The 23,092-nt window shown below is 39.2% G+C and overlaps 1 protein-coding gene across 3 annotated transcripts in view; it reads right to left on the bottom strand.

The window, feature by feature from the left end:
* The window catches only part of LOC134527782 (pyruvate kinase-like), a 119,608-nt gene that overhangs the window by 9,682 nt on the left and 86,834 nt on the right, over window positions 1-23,092 (bottom strand). For all 3 annotated transcript variants that reach the window (XM_063360730.1, XM_063360728.1, XM_063360729.1), the window contains 2 exons: window positions 6,272-6,494; window positions 2,891-3,047 (listed from right to left, as the gene is read on the bottom strand). In XM_063360730.1, coding sequence (XP_063216800.1) covers window positions 2,891-3,047; window positions 6,272-6,494 — 380 coding nt within the window. The remainder of the gene's footprint in view (window positions 1-2,890; window positions 3,048-6,271; window positions 6,495-23,092) is intronic.

Here is a 23,092-nt window from a genome sequence, read left to right as displayed (position 1 = left end):
TCAATTACTTAGAGAAATCACGAAAAAAATTAAGAAAAAACACTGAAAATAGCTAAAGTCCGTATTTTGATGACTCTATAACAGCAGTCGATTATAATCAATTGTTAACGACTTTCGATAGTCTAGGAAGTAGTATTCGTGTCGCGATATCACCTCGCCAGTTGCCACAGTTTGTTAAAATGGCGTGGATGTAATCAAACGTTTTTGCTCTGTTTCTTTTTGTAAAACGTTGATTTTAAAATGGTTGTGACAGTATTTAACAGGGCGGCTGAGTTTGCGAGCGAAGAATTCTATGTCTTTGTCAAAGTGCAAAAAATTCTCATGTGCAAGTACTACAATGTTAGAATAGAGTGGCAATGGAAAGACACGTGCTTGAAACACACAAAAAAACAGTGCCTCGCATAACAAAAACAAGGAAAGTCAACAATCCGGTGCAAAAAGGCAAGTTTCGCTGGAATCAGCCTTGTTGACGGCAAAAAAAAAAAAAAAGCAAAATTTTACAAGAATGAGTTCATTATGTCAACAACTCGAGCTTTTATCGAAGCGAACATCCCGATTAAATCACTGGATGACCCAAAACTTCGTCAATAGATGCACAAGTACATTGCAGGTAGGGCGTACAATATTTTAACAGTTGTGCATTCTTAAGCAGATAATAAGAAAGTTACGATAATAAATTTTGTTAGGCCTACCTACTCTTGAAATATTCATATAGCTGCGAGTCCTGTTTTTTACAGCACTTATTGGAAAAATTTGATATAACCTAGCCACAGGTAAAAATAGACGTAACTTATTTGTTTTTAGGTTAGAACTTGAGCTTTTTTTGTCAGTAAATTTTTTAAAAGTTTCCAGTACTGTGCTTTGTAACATGTTTAGGCCTCGTAAATATATGCATTTTTTAAAACCTGAAAAATGCAGACAAAAAAGTTTGTATAAATTGTGCAATAATATCTTGTGAATTATCCTACTCGGAATTTTGGTAGGCCTTACAGAGTTTAAAAGGCATACATAGGTCTAGAAAAGTATTTATTTTTGTGGTTTGTATAAGAGAGAGTTTCATTTAATTATGTTACAGTAAAAATTTTACAACACATTTTAATTATCCACCACTAATTTTTTTTAAGGCGCTGGGGACTTGCCGTCTGCCAGTAGAAGGCGGAAATGCTCTGCATTGTTGTTGAATTGTTGCTTGTTCTGTGCAAATATTTGGTTAAGTTATGTATGAAACTGTGTAGTTCTACTCTTAAATGACATATTAAACCTCATATTGCAGTTTTAAAATCAACAAAATTTTTTCACCGAAAACACCTGTCTCTAATAATGGTAGATCGTATTGTGAATATTGATTTATATGCTGTTGCAGCTATCACATTCATATTTACAGGCCATCACAAAGGAGTGTTCGAGTTATGTATAGAAGTCCATGGTTTAAGTTTTAATTTTTTTCCCCACTACAAGTACGTGAGACGGAACGAATATAAATATTAGTTTGGTTTCAACATTTCTAAATTCTGCAACTAGTGTTTTGAATCATCTTACGATTTATTTCACCAATGTTTTACCAGACAGTATTGAAATACAAAATTTTAATAGCATTTACTCTTTACAATCCTATCTTCAGAAACTTAAATTATTCAAGAGCTCTTGAAGGGAAAAAGCAATATGACATCGTCCGGGCCTGCGGCCCCTTTTAAGTCCGATATGCCACCGCCCAAACACCACCCACCCTCCATTCAAACCTCCTGCCTACCCGTGCGTACGTGTGCGTGCGTGTGTGTTCGCCCGGCAAGAGGGCGCTGTCGAGCCAGTGCGCCGCACCCCTAAAACATAAGTAAATATAATTGTGTTATTTGTTTTTATGTTCCCTAAGTGCAACGTGACGGCAGATCGGCCGGGAGGGTTTTATGTACTTTTATTTAAAATAAGGTATCAAAATATAATAGCGTTTCCGGACATTCCCGAGGAAACCCGAAGCCAGACAATAATTAAATTTAAATCTTAATAATTATAATTTGTACAATCCTTTCTCTTTATTCAAAAAATGCCACGTAATTTTTAATTCATCTTCGTGTCATGTTAATTTCGTTTCCCGTGGCACGAATTCATAAATATCTTTAACAGCAATTGTTTTGGCGGAAGGACACCATGTTAGTTGAGTCGAGCCATGATCTCACCCCAGTCCGCCGCCATCAACGACCAAGAGTAGACGCGCCAGCACTCCAGGGACCTCACCGCTTGTTTCACCACCAAGTAATTCTGTTTCAATTTAATTCCGTCTAAATCGTTTTCTTTTCGTCCTCGGAGCTCCTCTTGGTCGGACGACTGCATAACTAATTGTCTTACGACCAGCAACGGTCTTCTCTCTTTTGTATTACGTAATGTAAGATGTGACCACGTGGGGGTCTCCACACCTAAACCGATTCGTGCCGCGGGCGTTTTAAACAGTTTCAGTCGTGTACGTGTGTAAGTTGCATTCGCCAAATAAATCAGGTGTGTAAATCAAATGTATTATTTCCTTATTTATATCTCTTCGACCACGTGGAGAGTGACTGCGTGTGGGGCACCTGAGAACCCACGGCGTAGGTAATAGCATGCCCGACGCTGAGAGCAGGCAGGGATTCGTGCTAAGTGTATTCAGGAGGAAATTAAAATCACGCCTCACATGGGCGACGTCACGACCCTGGGAAAGAGTCTCACATCGGTCCGTGCACGTGGCACGGTGGCGCCCATAAAACCCAAGCACGCATTAAAATTCAGTCATTAAATATCAGAGACTACGACCCCCGCAACGAGTGCCCCCGTATCAAATATAAGGATCTTTCAAGGTCCTGGAGCTATACAATGATAATATTCGTGCAATTACAGTGAGCGGGAAAGTGAGGATACTCACACGACGCGCATGGTGTTGGTGAAGCCGGAGCCCTGCTTCCAGCCGGTGACGATCACAACAGCGTCCCCGGGCTTCAGGAAGCCGCGCTGCTTGCCAAACGTCAGGCCGTACTGCACACGTGCGTCCACATCCTTGAGCCAGTCAGGGAGGGGGCTTGCTGCAAACACAACACGCACGGAATTGCAACTCTCGCCGCAGACCAAGTGCATTTTCTAAAACTGACCTATTGTCACAAGGGCAATATTATACAGGTCTACATTTGAATTGGTTTAGTTTTTAAATAAGTTTTACATGCTACTGGTTTCATTGTTATAAATTTTTTATGAAAAATCTGTTCAAGCAAAATGACTATAAAATGTCTTATTTCACCAATGGTTTTATTTAACTACAGTAGAATCCTGCTGGAACGACCCCTCACGGTTCCCGAAAAAACGGTCGTACTTACGGAAGGGTCGTTCCAGAGAATTTGGGCAATTTTTTGCCAATTCCCCCCCCCCCCCCCCCCCCACAAACCCAACCCAACCCCCCCCCAGCCGTTTCACGGAAAGAACCGTCCTTTATTTGGGCAGCTTTAAACTAACATCGTGCATAGTTTATGTAACGTGGGTAGTTTATTTTTTATCCATTTATTGCCCCCCCCCCTTCCCACTCTTTCGGCGTCTCCATTCGTCCCGCCGCGCCGGATGCCTGCCAGACACGTCTCTCGGCGCCAGGCGAGCTAACGGGCGGCGGACATAATAACCAACCGACGTGAGAAGGGAAGCGGACGTCAGAGTATTTTCCCTGGGTTTTAAAAGTGTGACAGCTGAGGTTGTTATAAATAAGGGTCGGGCCAAAAAGCTATTTTACATGGTACGTAACTGGGTGGTTTGAAATATAGAGCGGCCGAAACAAAAATGGGCCGAAGCGATGGCAACGTTTTTTTTACAGCTTCAGATAATGATAAACAAAAAATATATTTAAGCTATATTCAAGATAACCCGAAAAATTTAATTCCAAATACACCAAGAAATATCCGAATCAACAAGCAAAAGAAGCGTATCCACCAGCGAGCAAGATCACACTAACAAGCCACAAGACTAAGACATGGGATCGAGACGGCAACAGAAATGCGCATGCGCACCACTGTTTACCGTTATCGCTAGGGTGGCCAGTCTGGACTCTGGAGGGGTGGTATCTATTTTTAGCCATGCATGCGCCTGCCAACAGTACAGTGCTCGCCAAGAAAAACGTGACGGGCAGCGCCGTACATAGTGTGTAGCGCACTTGTTTTTCATCCGATTTAACTCATTTTTTTTTCTCAAATTTTTTCACGGTTCCTCGAAAACTGGTTGTTCTTACGGAATGGTCGTTCCAGAGGGGGGTCGTTCGGGAGGGACTCTACTGTATTATGATCATGATACATACAGTACATTTCTACAACAGTTACTAACAAACATATCAAGAACAAATTGACTTAAAAATACCGTGTTTTCTCGCAGAATCATAGCACATTTTATTGTAAAATTTAGTTTGTAAAGTAGGGGTGTGACGATTATGCGGAAAAAAAAATTTTGTTAGGTTAAGTTATTTATAAAAACAAAACCAGTTCATGGAAAGTACCTTTATTTAAAAAAAAAAGGTGAAGTATACAAGAGCACGCCAAACAATTTATATTAATAGTTCCTTAAACAAAAACCTTTCTTCAACTTTAAATAGAAAAACCAAACTGTGACACGAACGCAAGCCACTTGAATCTGTGACGTGAACTAAAGCGTAATTTGCCACGAAGGAGTGCGGGCCGTCAAATGTAGTTAACTCCACACCTGACAGAGAGTATGCGATGCATGCAATCGGCAAGATATCGATATTCGACTACATGCGTGCGCTCTATACGGGAAACATAACCAAACACGAATGATGCCAACTAGCGCTGGCTACATGTTTACAAAGCTGTACACCGCAGCGACGCAGGCGATCAGAAAAAGGAAATAACTTTTAAGAACGTCTTTAAAAGAAAATTTACACGTCAGACAACTTCGTATTTCCGATAATTAAATAAATAAATGGTAATTTTCGAATAAATATTAGATTTACACAAAGTGCTCGGCATCTAATAGCACGACCAAAAACATCTTTCAACGTTTACGCGAGAAGTTTTTATATCAATTTTGATGGCCAAAAATATAGGTGCGACGATTATGCGAGTGCGCAGATTACGCGATAAAAGAGGGTAATAACAATTATAACATTGCAGAAATCCTGCCCCCTACTATTCTTCATGTTTAACTAAAACTGTTTTTTATGTTTAATGTTTTTGTGAATCTTTCTATAATTATTTTTTTCTTTAATATTTTATTGGTGTTTTGATGATTATTAATTCAGGTTTTATTTAGTACCTAGTGTTTTATAAATTGTTGACTTCATAATTGAAAATTAACATGTGTATTATTAACGTTGTTGACATATTTTAAAGCATAGTATGGATGGTTGGCCGGAAAATTTCTAGAACATACTAAAAAGATTAAAAATAAAGGACATGGGCGCGACACACTGCCGCCAGCAGGTCAGTTATTCACGCCTCAAGATAGTGCATCATTGGAAAAACCCAATATGTGAATGCACAACTGCGCACCAAAAAACTGGCACTTTCACTGGGTGCAGTCTCGCCAGCCAATCAGGGCAAACCTTGAGGTGGCGTGATGTATCTCCCCATGCCAGTATTTTTCAGGAAATAATGTGATTGGTCGGTCGGCCGACGGGGTTGCCTCCCTTTGTTTTGTTCTTGTAAAGGGACGGTAACTGCATGGTGCATATTCAGTTGTCGTCTACAGTCGGCAGTAGCCAGCAGTCGGCAGTCGTTGCTTCATATTTCGTTCAGTTATCAGTTGTTGTGACGTCGTCAGACCGGTGTGACGTCCGGCTGCGGCAACTCACATTGAACAAATGTAACATGTAACAAAAAAATTATTTTTTAAATATAAACAAAACTTTAATAGTGTTTCTTTTTTTCAATTGTATTTGTTATTATTCCGGGTTGCCGAGCCAGGCTAACTCTGAAATGGAACACAAACTGAGAACACACACCTTTATGTTTTTGAAAGTGTACCAACATCAGGGAAGTAAAAGAAGTAAATTAGAGGGAGATGATAATGCAAGAGTAAAATTAGTTTTTTCCAACCATTTTATTCATATGTTCCTGTTAAGGAATGACATAATTAAATTTAATAAGAAAAATTTTTTTGATTAGAGTTCAGATTTACATAAAAGCTGCTCAATTTCGAGTTGTCACAGTTCAGTGTTATATAGTAGAATGTCATGCATTTCATTAAATTCACCATAACTTCTATAGAGGTTATTAAGGCTCAGGGGTATTGACGCAACTAGGAGCAGCATGCGCACCTGTGTACTGCAGGGGCAGGATGCCGCGGTAGAGGTGGCACTGTCGCGCCACCTGGGCGAAGCGCGTTACTGCAATGATAGGGCAGCGCGGCTTGTACTTGGACACCAGGTGGGCCGAGCGGCCCGACGTCGTCAGCACCACGACAGCTGCCGCCAGCGTCTTGTCCGTGGCCTCCACCGCCGCAATGGCCACGGCATGAGTCGCATCCAGCGGCAGTTGTACCTGCCGACAACGACGACCAGTCCACACTCACTTGATGATAACGTGTGCATAAATGTTTTAGTCCAAATGTAAAAGCACCTATGAGAGCCCTTGACACCATTCACATTCCTTACACTTTTACATTAAAACATTTGAGAGGCCTTAACATTGTGACAATGCAGGCCACTGTCTTTCCCCAATCTTACAGAATATATTATTGACAATGTTTTTCGGTAAGGTAGTAAGTCAGATTATGTAGATCAAGGTTACGATGCCACAGTTAAATATTATTTTATTTATAATTAATTTTTTAAGGGTGAGCAAAAACTCGAGACAAGCATGTAGGTAAAGTTCGACTCGACAGGAGAGTTTACTGTACTGAACAGGACAAGACTACTATCTTTTTCTCATAACTCTATGCATATTTGACATGTGCAACAAGCATAAAATCACGTCTATTATCATGCAAACTCTACAGCGAAATCTTATAAAGTGTTTTATCATACAATCATCATACTGTTATTTTAGAGCATTAAAAAAAAATTTTGGCATAAAAGGTGCACAATTTTTTTAATCCCAATTAGATTCCGAGCACTTTGTAAAGGAAATAAAATGAAAGGATAAAGCAACAGCAATTGGTTTTCAAGTCAAAGCTGAAGAGTTTGTTTGTTTGTGTTTGTTTGAACGCACTAATCTCAGTAACCACTGGTCCCATTTGAAAAATTCTTTCAGTGTTGGATAGAACATTTATCGAGGAAGGCTATAGGCTATATTATATTATCAATAACATTAGGGATCCTTACTAAAAGTCCAATTTAGAATCAAATGTGTTGGAGGGGGTTAGATACAACATGCAGTACACGCACGAAGTGTGTGTTGACAATGTTGCAGCACTAGATGCCTTATCATTTTTAATTTTCTCATACAAGTAAAAAACACCCGTGTGATATTTACAACGAAGCAATCAGTACCCTCATATAGAATACATAGAGATAGTGCGAGGTATATATGTAGATATAAAGAAATAAATACAAATAGAGAGATACATACAGTAGAGCTTCATTATAAAGAACACAAAGGGACCAAAATTATGGCAGTTTGTTATAATGAAGATCTTTATACCGAAATCACAATGATTGCCTGTTTTGGGGTTTTGAACATAACTCGATCTTGTTAAAAAACAAAGTAGAAAATCTAATACCAATATGAGTGGTACAAGCATCAATTACAGTAGAACCCCGATTTAACGAAGTGCTATGGTTACCGAAAATGTTTACTCTAAATCGATGTTTCGTTAAATCCGATTTACCGATTTTCAATGACCCCCGCACTCATAATCGCGTCCCTACGTTTCCATATCGTAGACAGGGTCGACGCTGATATCTTGTGCTGCCGTGCTATCTCAGACTTCGTCAACTTTACATCTTCAACGTCTTTTAATCTCGCTCGTACGGCCCCCGGTTCGTAAGTACACCTCGGTCGTACATACAGATTTTCAGAAACCGTGAAAAATGAGGCATAAAATAAAAAAAAGTTTAAAAATATGTAAAGTGTAAGAAATACGTTAAAGTTTATTAAAATACAGTCGCAACCTGCAGCGTTTATAACAAATACGAGCTACATACACATTGCGTCAAAGTAAAAAATTAAAAAAAAAAAAAGGCTGCAAATTGATAGAAATTTACAGTCCATAGCGCGCCGTACGCGGAGAAAGGTCACTGTACTCGGTCAGCTGCTGTTACGGCGCGGCGTGGCCGCCGGCTGACTCTTTGTTCGCTGAGCTGCGCAGCACTTATAAAAAACGTATTCCAAAAACTAAAACACCGCGCACAAAGCTCTTACTGAGAATAATAGAGCTGTAGCAAACCGTATGTATTCGGTACTGAGTAACAGGTAGCGCCATCTAGTAACGAGTAACGAAACGTTACACACGGCTGCATCTCGTTACTCGCATTTTTCGTATGTTTTACGCATGCGCGCGCATATTCGATGAATTTGCGTTACAAAGAACGATGTTTGTTTATTAAGTAAAGTATAATTTGGAAATTCGTCGTCAAAGTTTTTTACTGTTTATTAAAGGTATTGTGTGTGTAGACAAAGTTTGAGATTGGAACAGATACAACGTAAGAAAGTATTGTTTACAAATTAGAAATGTTTTTTATTATCGCGTATTTAAACGTTTTTTGTTCTTATCTTAAAAGTGATAGTATAAAAAAGCCGCTCTAATGAGATTTAATTGTTTCTTGGTTAACAAAAATTGTTAATTATCAAATATTGTTAATTGTTTATATTCTATTTATTATTATTTACGCGACGTCATACTGTACGCGTACGCAATACGACTCGATTCGTTGCTGCAACATAACATAGCATGTAATGCGGTATCAGAAGTAACGAGTAACATAACGATAGTAACGAGTACTAATTGTTATAGTAACAAATAAATACGGGTACACATTTTTTCGTTACTTTTACAACTCTAGAGAATAATGATAATGGCGTATTGGTGTGACGTGGTCACAAGTTGAAAAAACCTGTAGGATGGGAAAGGGAATATTTGGAAACGTGTGATTATTGGCTAGCACTGTTACTATGCGGGCCTGTTTGGAAGATAACGTGGTGAGTCAAGCCAGGCATAGGAGAGGGGGAGGGGGATGCGGACAAAGAAACCCTTCATAACGTCATGTGTCGCGGACAGTCTATCTATCCAGGCGCGCGCAATGGCACGCACCTACGCAATTCAGTTACAGCACCCGGAGTTTTTAAGTAATTTGAACAATTTTTTTTAATTTTTTCGTATTTGGACAGATGATGCAAAGGCACATATTAATATATGATACCTCCATTCTATTACTGACACCACATAGTGTAATTTTTAATAAGATTCCATTACTATTTATTTTCATCTTTTGGAAATCTATATTATTATTTTAATAAATTGGTGTTTTTTGATGGTTCCTGAAAACCTTTACGTTAAATCGCTGTTTTCGTTAAATCCGTGTTCGCAAAATCGGGGTTCTACTGTACTTTAACAGCTATACTTTGGGATCAAGATACATACTACATACATACAGTCAGGGCTCGATTTTAGCACCTGTCCGCCTGCCCGGGACAGGCAAAATCTCGTCCGGGCAGGCAAAATAAAAAAGGTAACTGTCCGGTGGACAGGTGCAACTTGTGACGCCGAGGTTATTCGCACGCACTTAATGCAGCAGAGGTGATTAATAACATTTATGCGACCGCGACCGCAAATAAAACGTCTTTGACAATATCTATAAATAAACAATAATGGCTGCTCTTTTGTGACGGACGACTCTGGCTATTGTATATCGCGGGGAAAAAAAGTAGGTTATGTACAAACCGTGCTGAAATCTTCTGAATCATAATTCTTAAAATCTTACGTTCACGTCATGATTCACGTAACATAGTCGTATTCGTATGATAGAGATGCAAAACGTCTCACACCGATGATGTTTGTTTTTGTTGCCATGTTTTAATATTAATTTCGTTGCAGTGCAGCCAACAATTACGTAATTTACCGTTGTATACTTTCAAAATATAATTTTTTAAATTTATTGTGTTTATAAATCACGACTTTACTAATTCCTTGCTCTACTTTAACATCGTATGTTAACAGAAAAGCGTTTTCGCGTGGTTAACATTTCACGGCGTACTCCAGATGCAGCTGACAGTGGCCGCAGTGACTGCGACTGCTTGAAAATTCACCTGTCAACTGTTGCATTAAAAAATAAACATTTCTTGTTTACAGAGGACACTGTAATCTTTTACAGTTTATCTTGTCACGGCGATTGTTTAAGTATTTAATTAACTGCGTTACACAATGTGGAAATTCATTACAGGTGCTTCAAAACTACCAGTAAAGAAAAGAAAAACGGACGAGGACAAGTCAGAATATAATGTTAAATATGACAAAATCGCCCGGTCCCGTACCTTTTTAACGTTTTGGTGTTCCGAGTTTCTTTGGCTTCGTTACGACACCGAAACAAAACAAATGTTTTGCAAAGTCTGCGAAACCCATTCAAAATCATCTGGATCAGTTTTTGTTACGGGCTGCTCAAGTCTGTAAAGACTGAAGTCTATAAAGACAGATTGGCGAAACTGTCTGAATGATGATACACTGTCTGCCCTCATGCGTGTTCAAATACAGTCACCTTCTGAAAGTGAGTTTGATCCAGCACCAGCAATAAATCTCTGGTATCATAATGTTCAGAGAAAACGTCGACCCTTTCAGCCTCCTTATCGAAGATGTTCAGAACCGAATCAGCCAAGTAATTCGTGCAGTGACTCGTCTGAAAATGATGATTAAATAAGGATGTTAAGTGTGTTATAAAAATAGGTGCAAAATATAGCAAAAATCCTTTTTTCTCACTTTTTCAGCTACTTTGAAATTTTTTTTATTTGGGTAAAACAGCGGACAGGCAAATTGGATGGCGGACAGGCAAATTTTCGATTACACCTGTCCGTTGGGCAGGTTAAAATATTCCTTAAAATCTAGCCCTGCATACAGTAGAACCCCGATTTAACGAATTGCTATGGTTACCGAAAATGTTTACTCTAAATCGATGTTTCGTTAAATCCGATTTACTGATTTTCAATGACCCCCGCACACATAATCGCGTCCCTACGTTTCCATATCGTAGACAGGGTCGACGCCGATATCTTGTGCTGCCGTGCTATCTCAGACTTCGTCAACTTTCCATCTCAAACGTTTTTGATCTCGCTCGTACGGCCCCCGGTTCGTACGTAAACCTCAGTCGTACGTACAGATTTTCAGAAACCGTGAAAAATTAGGCAAAAAAATATATGAAAAGTGTAAGATATACGTTAAAGTTTATTAAAATACAGTCGCAACCTGCAGCGTTTATAACAAATACGAACTACATACACATTGCGTCACAGTAAAAAATTTAAAAAAAAATGGCCGCAAATTGATGCATATAGCGCGCCGTACGCGGAGAAAGGTAATTAATTACTCAGTCAGCTGTTGTTACGGCGCGGCGTAGCCGACGGCTGGCTCTCTCTGTTCGCTTAGCTGCGCATGCGCTGTATAACTCACTCAACGCTCCGCACAGACTCGTGACCTTCCATCAGCAGCCAGCCAATAGACGCGAGCTTAGCGGAAAAAAAATAAAAGCTCCACCGCTCGTGTCCCAGTTTTGTCCAGTTCTAATACCAGTAACATAAACGAATCGTCAAAAAAACGTAACAAAGCCGATATCCAAAAACAGTAAATAAAGTCATGTACAGTAGAATCCCGCCGATGCACGCGGTAGTATCTAGCTGAGCTCGGCGTTTCCACTATCGCACGGAAAGCTGTCTCAGCTGCCATGTTATCTTACCCGCCCGCACGCACGAAAAGCCGGTGTGGTAGCTTCTGCGAGAGCATAAGAAACTCGTCCGGCCAGACTGGCGGTAGCGGCGGCTTGACGTCATGTGACGTGACGCTTACCTCTCCCATCCCCTGCTAATTCTTCAAGGCTCATCCCTCCCACAGCTACAAACCATGTAAAAACACCCCCCCCCCCCCCCCATTTTAATCAACTAACATTTCAACACATTCCCTTCCTTATTACAAACTTCTGCGTGAGAAACTGTCAGCATCCTCCTCCCCTCCCACACCGAGTGCGGCAAAAGCCAGGTTGCATAGTCCATTCTCTGTAAAATAAATATTTTTATGGGCTTATACGACTGTCCTTCGCTGTTAATAAATACTTTATAAGTTTAAGTTATTATGATACAATTTGTTTATTAGTCACACAGCAGTTTCTGCTGAAAAATCACTAATACCTCGAATTTTATAGAATAAAAAAATTTAGCAGGGCCGTAAATATATTTATTTTAATGCATAGTTACTTTTCCATCTGCAACCCCCCCCCCCCCGTGTTTTTTTTTTTTTTTTTTTTAACGCTGCGAATGGACGTGGGAAAGATAATTGCTTGAGCTGTCAAAATAAACATCGCTGACGGCAAGGGTGGGAGCGCATCCTGTCGGTCTGTCGCTGTGATTATCTACTCCAAAACATCGAAGTCCGAACAGCACTTTTAAAAAATGTATTCCAAAAACTAACCACCGCGCACAAAGCTCTTACTGAAAATAATTATAATGGCGTATTGGTGTGACGTGCTCACAAGTTGAAAAAACCTGGAGGATGGGAAAAGGAATATTTGGAAACGTGTGATTAGCACTGTTACTATGCGGGCGTGATTGGAAGATAACGTGGTGAGTCAAGCTAGGGATAAGGAAGGAGGAGGGGGATGCGGACAAAGAAACCCTTCATGACGTCATGTGTCGCGGACAGTCTATCTATCCAGGCGCGCGCAATGGCACGCACCTACGCAATTCAGTTACAGCGCCCGCAGTTTTTAAGCAATTTGAACAATTTATTTTTTATTTTTTGTGATTGGACAGATGAAGCAAATGCACATATTAATATATAGTACCTCCATTCTATTACTGACACCACAGAGTGTATTTTTTAATAAGTTTCCATTACAATTTACTTTCATTTTTTGGAAATCTATATTATTATTTTGATAAATTGGTGTTTTTTGATGGTTCCTGAAAACCTTTACGTTAAATCGCTGTTTTCGTTGAATCCGTGTTCGCAAAATCGGGGTTCTACTGTACATACTAGTATGTTTATGTACAATAAAGAAATACGTAGGTAAGTTGTTTGCCAAAGCAGTAAGCCTACCTTTGGAATCAAGACAAGCTGTTTGCAAAAATGCTGTAATAAATCAAAAATATAAAATTTAAAAGTTAAGAATTTTTTTTTTTACATTTTATTGTCTTCCAAACTGGATCGCTGGGTGAGAATTGTGGATAATGTTGATTTGGAGATACCTAACTTTTTAGCCACATCAGTCTTTATTTTCTTTATCTACTGCTTTTAACATTTTAAGTCGTTTCCTAGAAGACATGTTCAGTAGAACGGTTTTTTAAACTATAAAAACAAATGCACCCTACACATGTAAAAATAAGTTATACATGTAGTATAGCCACGTTTCTGGGAAGGCTACAACTCATGTAATTTCGGTTCCCTGCAAGAATTTGCGAAGATTTCCGAAGTTTTGCGTTTTGGTATTAACGCCACTTCAGCTGCTAAATCAGAAGATCAAGCATGTTGTGACTAACCTAACACAACCCTTTGATTTTTTTAATTTCAATTTTTGAGAGAAATCCGAAGTTGCACGAACGTGCTAGGGAACCGAAACTATGCGAGTTGTAGGCTACCGCATGTTTCTCAAACAATAAACAAGAAAACGACCAGAGATGTGTGTGTAGCAATTAGGGGTCTGCGAATATTCGAAATCGAAAAAATATTCGCGAATAATTTATTATTCGATTCGAAATCTCGAATCGAATCGTTTCTGGAAAAAATCAAAATACTTGATACTTTTTATCTTGCACATTTTTGATTGGCCGATATTCGTAGGACGTAAATATTAAAATCCCGTTAATCTAACAATAAGAATTTGGTTACATCTATTATGAGCCGCGTTTTTAACTTTCGACGCACGCAGCCAAAACGAAAATAAGCAGATAATTACGTATTGTTTGTTTACTTCATTCATAAATCGATTCTGTCAATGGTCGAAAATGATTCTCGAAAGCGGCGATTGTCACACGAGAATCGACTTAGTATGACGTCACGCATGCTTCACAAAATCTTTAAAAAGTGTGTAAATATTGTGTTTTATTTGGGAATTCTCCAAATTTGGCATATTTTTAGTGAGCTAAAATGGCAGACAAAGCAAAACGAAAAAGAAGTGGTTCGTGGTCATATTTTGAGCAAGGTGACGGCGAAGCAATTTGCTCGAACTGCAACAAACGGTTAAAGACGCCGACAGGTTCGTTAGGCCAGCGTACATTGGTGTTTAATAATGCGTAAATTTACTCAGATCATGCCCTAAATATCAGATTTTACAAACAAAATTAATATGTGTCGCGATATTGTGTACATATTTATGTCGTGCTGTGCTGTATTTATCAATTTGTACGTCCTGTTTTGTATGTAGTGGGGTTTATTTTTTTTTTTTTTGAATAAACCACGCCATGTTGTTAACCTTCAAAACACATGCACGGCGGTAAAATAAACGTGTTCCGGAGTAAACCGTTGTTTGTCTTTTTCTTAAGACTTGATAATAATTAAGTGTTGTAGTAACTTGTATACCATGATGTTATTATTTTCTTAAAAATTATTGCGGTAAATGTAGCATTTACAAATGTAGACTTTTTGGATTCACGGGTCAAATTATTATTATTTTTATTGCTACGACGAGTGCTAAAAAGTGACTGTCAAAATACGTCCACATTAAAAAAATACATAAATACCGTGTTTTACGCATAATCATCGCACATTTTATACTAAAATCAAGTTTGAAAACTAGATGTGTGACTTCTGCGAAAAAAAATTTTGTTGAGTAAAGTTATTCATATTCACGTAAATTACGTTCATTTAAAAATTAGAGTATACAAACTCACGCTAAACAATTTAAATTAATAAGTTGTGCAACCAAAACATTTTGTTTAACTTTAAATAGAAAAACGAAAACCATGAGCAGCAACGAACGCTAAACTTTTGTCGTAGTAGGCACGGACCAAGTGTGTAGAATGTAGTTGACTCGGCACTCAACAGAGCGCGCTCGTTGCATGCATTCGGCGAGCTATCGATATTGATCTTCCACCACGTGCGCGCGCTCTATACGGGAATCAACATAACTAAATATGAATGACGCCAACTAGCGCTAACTGCATTATAAGCTGTGATTATAAGCGGTACCCAGCTGCGACGAAGACGAAACACACTAAGTGCATAACTTTTGAACATGTATTTTACGTTTTTAAAAGAAAATTTACATGTCAGACAACTTTGTACTTCTATTAATTCAATTAGTAAGCGGTAATATCCGAATTAATATTAAATTTAAACTTTAAAATACATGGTTTTAGACGAGAGACCTACCAACATAAAGCGCTCGGAATCTAACAGCGGGACCAAAAACATTATGTGACGTTTATGCGAGAATTTTTTTCTCCACATTTTGATGGCCAAAAATTTTGGTGCGGCGATTATGCGATAAAACACGGTACTCATAACGAATCGGACACGACCTGAATCTAGGCCCACTTAATCTGGGGGTTCACAATTACCCTTTTTCCTCTTTAAAATAAACTGAGGTGTGTAAAAGAGAGGTAGTAGGTACCATTGTAAATATATTTTTTTTCTAGGAACAACCACCACCCTCAAGAGTCATTTGTCCAGGCATCATGTAACAGTTTATGAAGAGTACATTAAATCACTAGCAAACCCAGAACCAGAGTCAGTTTTACCTACAAGTACAATCACATTAAAACAACAGACAGTGTCACATTTTTTCCAAGAAAAACAACCTCTTCCTTCCCAAGGAAAAGAAGCAAAAGCTATTTCAGATAAAATTGCAAGAATGTTGGCCTTGTGCCATCTGCCGTACACTTTTGTGGAGGAAAACGGTTTCAAGGATCTGATGAAACACTTGAAACCCAACTACAAAATACCTGTTAGTACTACATTTTCACGGAACATTATTCCTGAACTTTACAAAACTGAACACAAAAAGCTGGAGGACATGCTACACAAAGATTTGTGTTTAGATGACGATACGCAAGCCACATGCTGCCAAAGTCTTGCGTTGACTACTGACAACTGGTCATCCAGAGCAGGTGCTGGGTACATGTCCCTTACATGTCATTACCTGACACAGTGTTTTCAGTATAAGTCTTTCACTCTGGGAAACACTGTTATGAAAGATTCTCACACAGGTGAAAATCTTAGACATGTTCTATCTGACATGTGTCAAAGTTGGCATATACCACCTCCCATGCAGGATAGCAATATAAAGATTTATATTGTCACCGATAATGCTAGCAATTTGCACGCTGCAATTTCTGGTACTCAGTGGAACCAAAGACAATGTTTTGCTCATACGTTACAGTTGGAAATTCATGACGCAAAGAGTTCTACACCTAATGTAACCGGTCTCATTTCCAAATCCCGTGCAATTGTTGGACACTATAATCGAAGCCATGCTTCAACAATGAGACTGAAAACCCTACAAGAAACCATGAACCTCCCACCATTGAAGGTCATACAAGATGTTGAGACACGTTGGTGCAGTGAATTCATGATGCTCGAAAGATTAATATCTTTAAAAGAGGCCATTGCTGCGGAACTGACAGCATCTAATTCAGACATTGAGTGCCTTTCTTCGTCACAATGGAAATTAGCTGTAGGGGTTGTTGAGGTACTCAAGCCTTTTGCTGAGGCAACACAAGAATCTAGTGGAAATTCGTATCCTACATCATCAATGATCATACCAATGATTCATTGCTTGGAGGCATCTACTAATAATCATATAAGAAGGAATGAAAATGGCACCGGTATACCATTTGCTCGAAATTTGGTGAAATCATTAAAAAGTAGATTTCCTCTGTATAAAATAGACACTGTAAATGTTCTTAGTACATTCACAGATCCTAGGTACAAACTTGCAGTCTTCAATGAAAATGAAAAAGACCATGCTATAACTTTAATGAAAAATGAAATATCAAGGTTAATGAATGTAACTAAAACCTTATGCATCGAGAAAGTGTCCCCTCAGCCAACAGAACCAACAACATCTTCAGCAGTGTCACTGTGGGATGAGCTAGACAAATTGCCTCTGACATCATACAAGACAACCACAGATGACATTGAAAAAGAAATTTTGGAATATTTGTCAGCAGCTCGTTTACCGAGGACCACCAATCCATTTGAATGGTGGAAAAAAAACAAAGATCACTATCCACATTTGGCTGCTGTAGCCAGATATTACTTACATATTCCAGCTACACAAGTGGCAAGTGAGAGAGTGTTTTCCACTGCAGGGAACATAGTCACAGATCATCGTGAAATGCTTCTGCCGCAGCATGTTGAGCAACTCACATTTCTCCATGATAATTTAAAATGAAATCACAAATATTCATCTAGGGCTTGTTCCAGTTTGTTTTGTTTTAAGATATGGATGGCATAAAAATTATTATGTAGTCTATCAGTAGGGGGAGCACGCCGGTTCTGGGACAGTGTCAACAAACGACAGGTGCACGTGCACCTGTCGTGCACCTGTTGTGCACCTGTCCAACAGGTGCATGTGTGACAGGTGCATGTGTGACAGGTGCATGTGCAACAGGTGTTTTTTCTGACAGGTGTTTTTCTGACAGGTGTTTTCCTGACAGGTGCTTGTCTGGGTTGGTGACGTCACGTGGAGGGTGGTTGGGTGTATTGATCGTGAGCCAACTTCGGTAGGATCGATATATCTCGTCGGGTAACTTCGGGCGTGTTCGTTGCGGAGGGGGGATGGAGGGTGAGGGGGTGTGTGTGTATGTTTCTAAATGAGGGAGCTAGGTAGCGCTAGTGTCGCGCGCCGGAATTATTTTTACAAGTATAAAAATGTGAGGGGTGGCGACGGTTGGATTCGAACCTTCGTTTCTGGATCGTTAGTCCGTCATGCTAACCACAGGACCACGAGACCATATTGGAGAAAATAATTTCAGATGTTGTATATATATGCTTATAAAATATGTTTATTTATTTTTAAAGAGAAGGTATATATTTTATTTATAGTGCTAAGCGTGAAATTTAAAAACGGGCGGCCGCCATGTTTATTTTTTTATAGTGTTAAGCGGTAAATTTAAACGAGGCGCATCGGCTGCTATGCAGCCGCCATGTTTATTTTTTTATAGTGCTAGTCGGCCAATTTAAACGGCGGGAAATTTAAAAAAAAAATATGTATAGTGTCGGCTGCTAGTCAGCCGCCATGTTTTATATATTTGTTATATTGCTAAGCGGGAAATTTAAAAAAAACGGGCCGGCCGCCATGTTTATTTCAACATTGGAAATAATAATAATAATAATAATAATTTCGACTGCTAGGAAGTAACCAGAACAGCCAACCTTGGAAAAAAAATTAAATAATATTATATATATATGTATGACAATCGATTGCTGAAAGTCGCCATCTTGTAGTACAGCATACCAGGCCGCCGTCTTGTAGCATAGCACACCAGGCCGCCATCTTCTTGTAGCACAGCATACAAGGCCGCCATATTTTTTTTCTTCCCCATTTATATTCATTGTTTTTGTTTTTTTGCATTTCTCTCAAGTTTGAATATAAAAGAAAGTATTATTTCGTCAGACACTACTCTATGACTATAGTAGTAGTAGTAGTAGTAGTAGTAGTAGTAGTAGATGCCAAATTTTGAAGGGAAAAAAACACACACTGAAGTGTAGCCATGTTTTCTTATAGTACTAGACCAGTATAGTTATAGTATGCTTAATTTGGTGTGTAGCATGTCTGTCTATAATAATAATAATAATAATAAATAAAAAAAGCTATAGGCATTACTTATGCTTATAGCGTGATGATAAAAAAAATATACTTTACGTATTTCAGCAAATTAAAACTAGGATGGTGGTGGTGTGTAGTAGGTAATGATCAACGCTTCCCCTTAGTCAACAAGGGTGTAACAGGGGTGATGAAAGATGAAGCCGCTGGCAAGATCATTACGGAATACGTGGGTCTTCGCCCGAAACTCTACGCATACAAGATGGAGGATGGTTCTTGTATGCGTAAAGCGAAAGGAGTTAAGGCCAACGTAATCCGATCACTTCTGTTCCCTCATTACCTGGATTGCTTGCTTAAAAATTCACGGATTCTAGGCAGTCAATACCATTTCCGTTCGCGAGGCCACGCCGTGTTTACGGAGCGAGTGAACAAGGTAGCATTGTCTTCAGGAGACGATAAGCGTTGGCTTTCTGAAGACGGTGTCAGCACATTACCTTGGGGACATAAAGATCTGTGTCCTTTTAAAACTCGTGCCTCGCCCGATCCCTCCTAATCATTGTACATATTACCATTTTTTTTCCCCTCTGATTACGTTCACCAGTGAGACGAACACTGCTGACATAACCTCCGAGCAGTGGTTGCAGGAACACAACAGCGCTCACCACTCCTCCCCTGCTCGGAGGGTTTTCAAGCGTGTATATATATGTGTGTGTGTGTGGGGGTTGAAGGCAAACAACAGCGCTTCTTCCGCCTCCCCCCACACACAAAAGAAAAAAAACTTATCCCGAGAGGGGTGTGTTCACCTCCCCCCACCGCGCTGCGCCATGATTCTTTCCATTATGCGTGTGGAGAGAAAAACCGTCGGTATGTTAAAGAAAATGTGTAGAGATGTTTTTGAAAAAAAAAAATATATTCCCTGTTACCATGTAAGCTTGCATATTATTCAATCTATCATGATTTAACGTAAAAATAAAAGTTTGTTTCAAGTTGCCTCTCAAAGTATATGCAATCTATCATGATTTAACGTAAAAATAAAAGTTTGTTTCAAGTTGCCTCACAAAGTATATTCAATCTATCCTGATTTAACGTAAAAATAAAAGTTTGTTTCAAGTTGCCTCTCAAAGTATATGCAATCTATCATGATTTAACGTAAAAATAAAAGTTTGTTTCAAGTTGCCTCACAAAGTATATTCAATCTATCCTGATTTAACGTAAAAATAAAAGTTTGTTTCAAGTTGCCTCACAAAGTATATTCAATCTATCCTGATTTAACGTAAAAATAAAAGTTTGTTTCAAGTTGCCTCTCAAAGTATATTCAATCTATCCTGATTTAACGTAAAAATAAAAGTTTGTTTCAAGTTGCCTCTCAAAGTATATTCAATCTATCCTGATTAAATGTAAAAATAAAATATTCCCCTGGTTTTTTTTTTTAAAATTTATATAAATCGTCCTCTTGATAGGATGCCTGAAATTTGTGTGACGTTCTACAGATCTCCCCAACCCCAAGACAAATGGAAAGGATACCATCAGCGTTGGCGGCCTCTTTCTTCGAGGAAGAGGTGGAGGAGGGTGTGGGGACCAGTATACCAGCCGACATTGCGGCGGCCTTCTTCGCAGAAGACCTGCTGGAAGGGCCGTCGTCTCCCCCTCCTCCTCCAACACCGCCGGCCAAGACTTCGCCGCTGCTGTTGGTGGCGGGCCCCTCTGGGACATGTCCCTGGGGTCGGCCGCTAACAGCCGATGAACAAAGAGGGGTCCGGCTACCTGCTACGAAGCAGAAGGTGCCGGATCTGCCTAGCGGCGAAGTCGTGGCCAAACTGATGGCAATGGACGCCCAGCGGGGTAGGGGAGGGGGTAAAAAATAAAACATTTTTTTTAAACTAAGTAATATCGTTGTGTTGACTACATTATTTCAATACCCATTATGTGTTACTTGTGGCTGGTAACTTAGTATGCAGAAAATTGGTAATACGTGTAAAGAACTATGCGGTCATGGTAGACTGCTGTTAATGTTTAAAACTCTGTTTTTGTTTGGAAAAATAAACGTACTATTTAATATAATTTTTGTAGCAATGCGCTACTCGTAAAAAAAAAACTGCTGTGTGAAAAAATTAAAATATATACATACATACATACATACATACATACATACATACATACATACATACATTATAGTTGAACAGAAACATTTACGTAAACGAGACTATGGCAAAATATTATTATTATTATTATTACAAGTTACTTTTACCTGGTATTAATCAAATGGCAGGTACAGGTAACTAACACACCAGATAGACGTAATATTTTTTTTTTTAAGTGTTGGGGAAAAAAAATTTTATATTTAAACTTTGGAAGAAATTACATTTTGTATGCAGTTCTCTTCGGCTGCGGCGGCCGCCACCCCTCTGCGAGCGGACAGCTGCAAGTGTATGAGTCATTATTTAAATAAAAAAATTGACAATGGGGGAGAAGGGTTCGAAGCGGTCTTCGGTTGCAGCCGGCACCCCTCTGCGAGCGGCGTCCCCTATGCGGACACCTGGCTGTCTGAGTCATTATTTAAATAAAAAAAATTACACAAGGGGTGGGGACGAACGAAAGGGCCGTTGGGAGTACGCGCCATCGTCGTCGTCTGCGCGGCTCCAACACCCCTTGAGAAAACATATATTTTAATTTTTTTTTTTTTAAATATATAATGCCTATAAATGCACAATACCTTTTCTTTTAAATGACAAGTGACGTAATAAGCATACTTTTTTTTATCGATCCTATCGAAGTTGGCTCACAATCGATTAGTCAATCCCAATCTTGAGCCGGCAACCGGTGGCGCCATACATACTATAATATTTTTCACCTACTACACACCACCACCACCCCCCATCCTAGTTTTAATTTGCTGAAATACGTAAAGTATAATTTTTTTTATCATCACGCTATAAGCATAAGTAATGCCTATAGCTTTTTTTATTTATTATTATTATTATTATAGACAGACATGCTACACACCAAATTAAGCATACTATAACTATACTGGTCTAGTACTATAAGAAAACATGGCTACACTTCAGTGTGTGTTTTTTTTCCTTCAAAATTTGGCATCTACTACTACTACTACTACTACTACTACTACTACCTTAGTCATAGAGTAGTGTCTGACGAAATAATACTTTCTTTTATATTCAAACTTGAGAGAAATGCAAAAAAACAAAAACAATGACTATAAATGGGGAAGAAAAAAAATATGGCGGCCTTGTATGCTGTGCTACAAGATGATGGCGGCCTGGTGTGCTATGCTACAAGACGGCGGCCTGGTATGCTGTACTACAAGATGGCGACTTTCAGCAATCGATTGTCATACATATATATATAATATTATTTAATTTTTTTTCCAAGGTTGGCTGTTCTGGTTACTTCCTAGCAGTCGAAATTATAATTATTATTTTTTTTTCCAATGTTGAAATAAACATGGCGGCCGGCCCGTTTTTTTTAAATTTCCCGCTTAGCAATATAACAAATATATAAAACATGGCGGCCGACTAGCAGCCGACACTATACATATTTTTTTTTTAAATTTCCCGCCGTTTAAATTGGCCGACTAGCACTATAAAAAAATAAACATGGCGGCTGCATAGCAGCCGATGCGCCTCGTTTAAATTTCACGCTTAGCACCATAAATAAAATATATACCTTCTCGTTAAAAATGAATAAACATATTTTATAAGCATATATATACAACATCTGAAATTATTTTCTCCAATATGGTCTCGTGGTCCTGTGGTTAGCATGACGGACTAACGATCCAGAAACGAAGGTTCGAATCCAACCGTCGCCACCCCTCACATATTTATACTTGTAAAAATAATTCCGGCGCGCGACACTAGCGCTACCTAGCTCCCTCATTTAGAAACATACACACACACCCCCTCACCCTCCATCCCCCCTCCGCAACGAACACGCCCGAAGTTACCCGACGAGATATATCGATCCTACCGAAGTTGGCTCACGATCAATACACCCAACCACCCTCCACGTGACGTCACCAACCCAGACAAGCACCTGTCAGGAAAACACCTGTCAGAAAAACACCTGTCACACATGCACCTGTCAGAAAAACACCTGTCAAAAAACACCTGTCAGAAAAAACACCTGTCGCACATGCACCTGTCACACATGCACCTGTCACACATGCACCTGTCGGACAGGTGCACAACAGGTGCACGACAGGTGCACGTGTACCTG

This window comes from Bacillus rossius, chromosome 1, assembly GCF_032445375.1.
Source record: "Bacillus rossius redtenbacheri isolate Brsri chromosome 1, Brsri_v3, whole genome shotgun sequence".
Taxonomy (NCBI): Eukaryota; Metazoa; Arthropoda; class Insecta; order Phasmatodea; family Bacillidae; genus Bacillus; species Bacillus rossius.
Note: the sequence above shows the minus strand (reverse complement) of the source record. Positions and strands in the feature narration are given on the sequence as shown.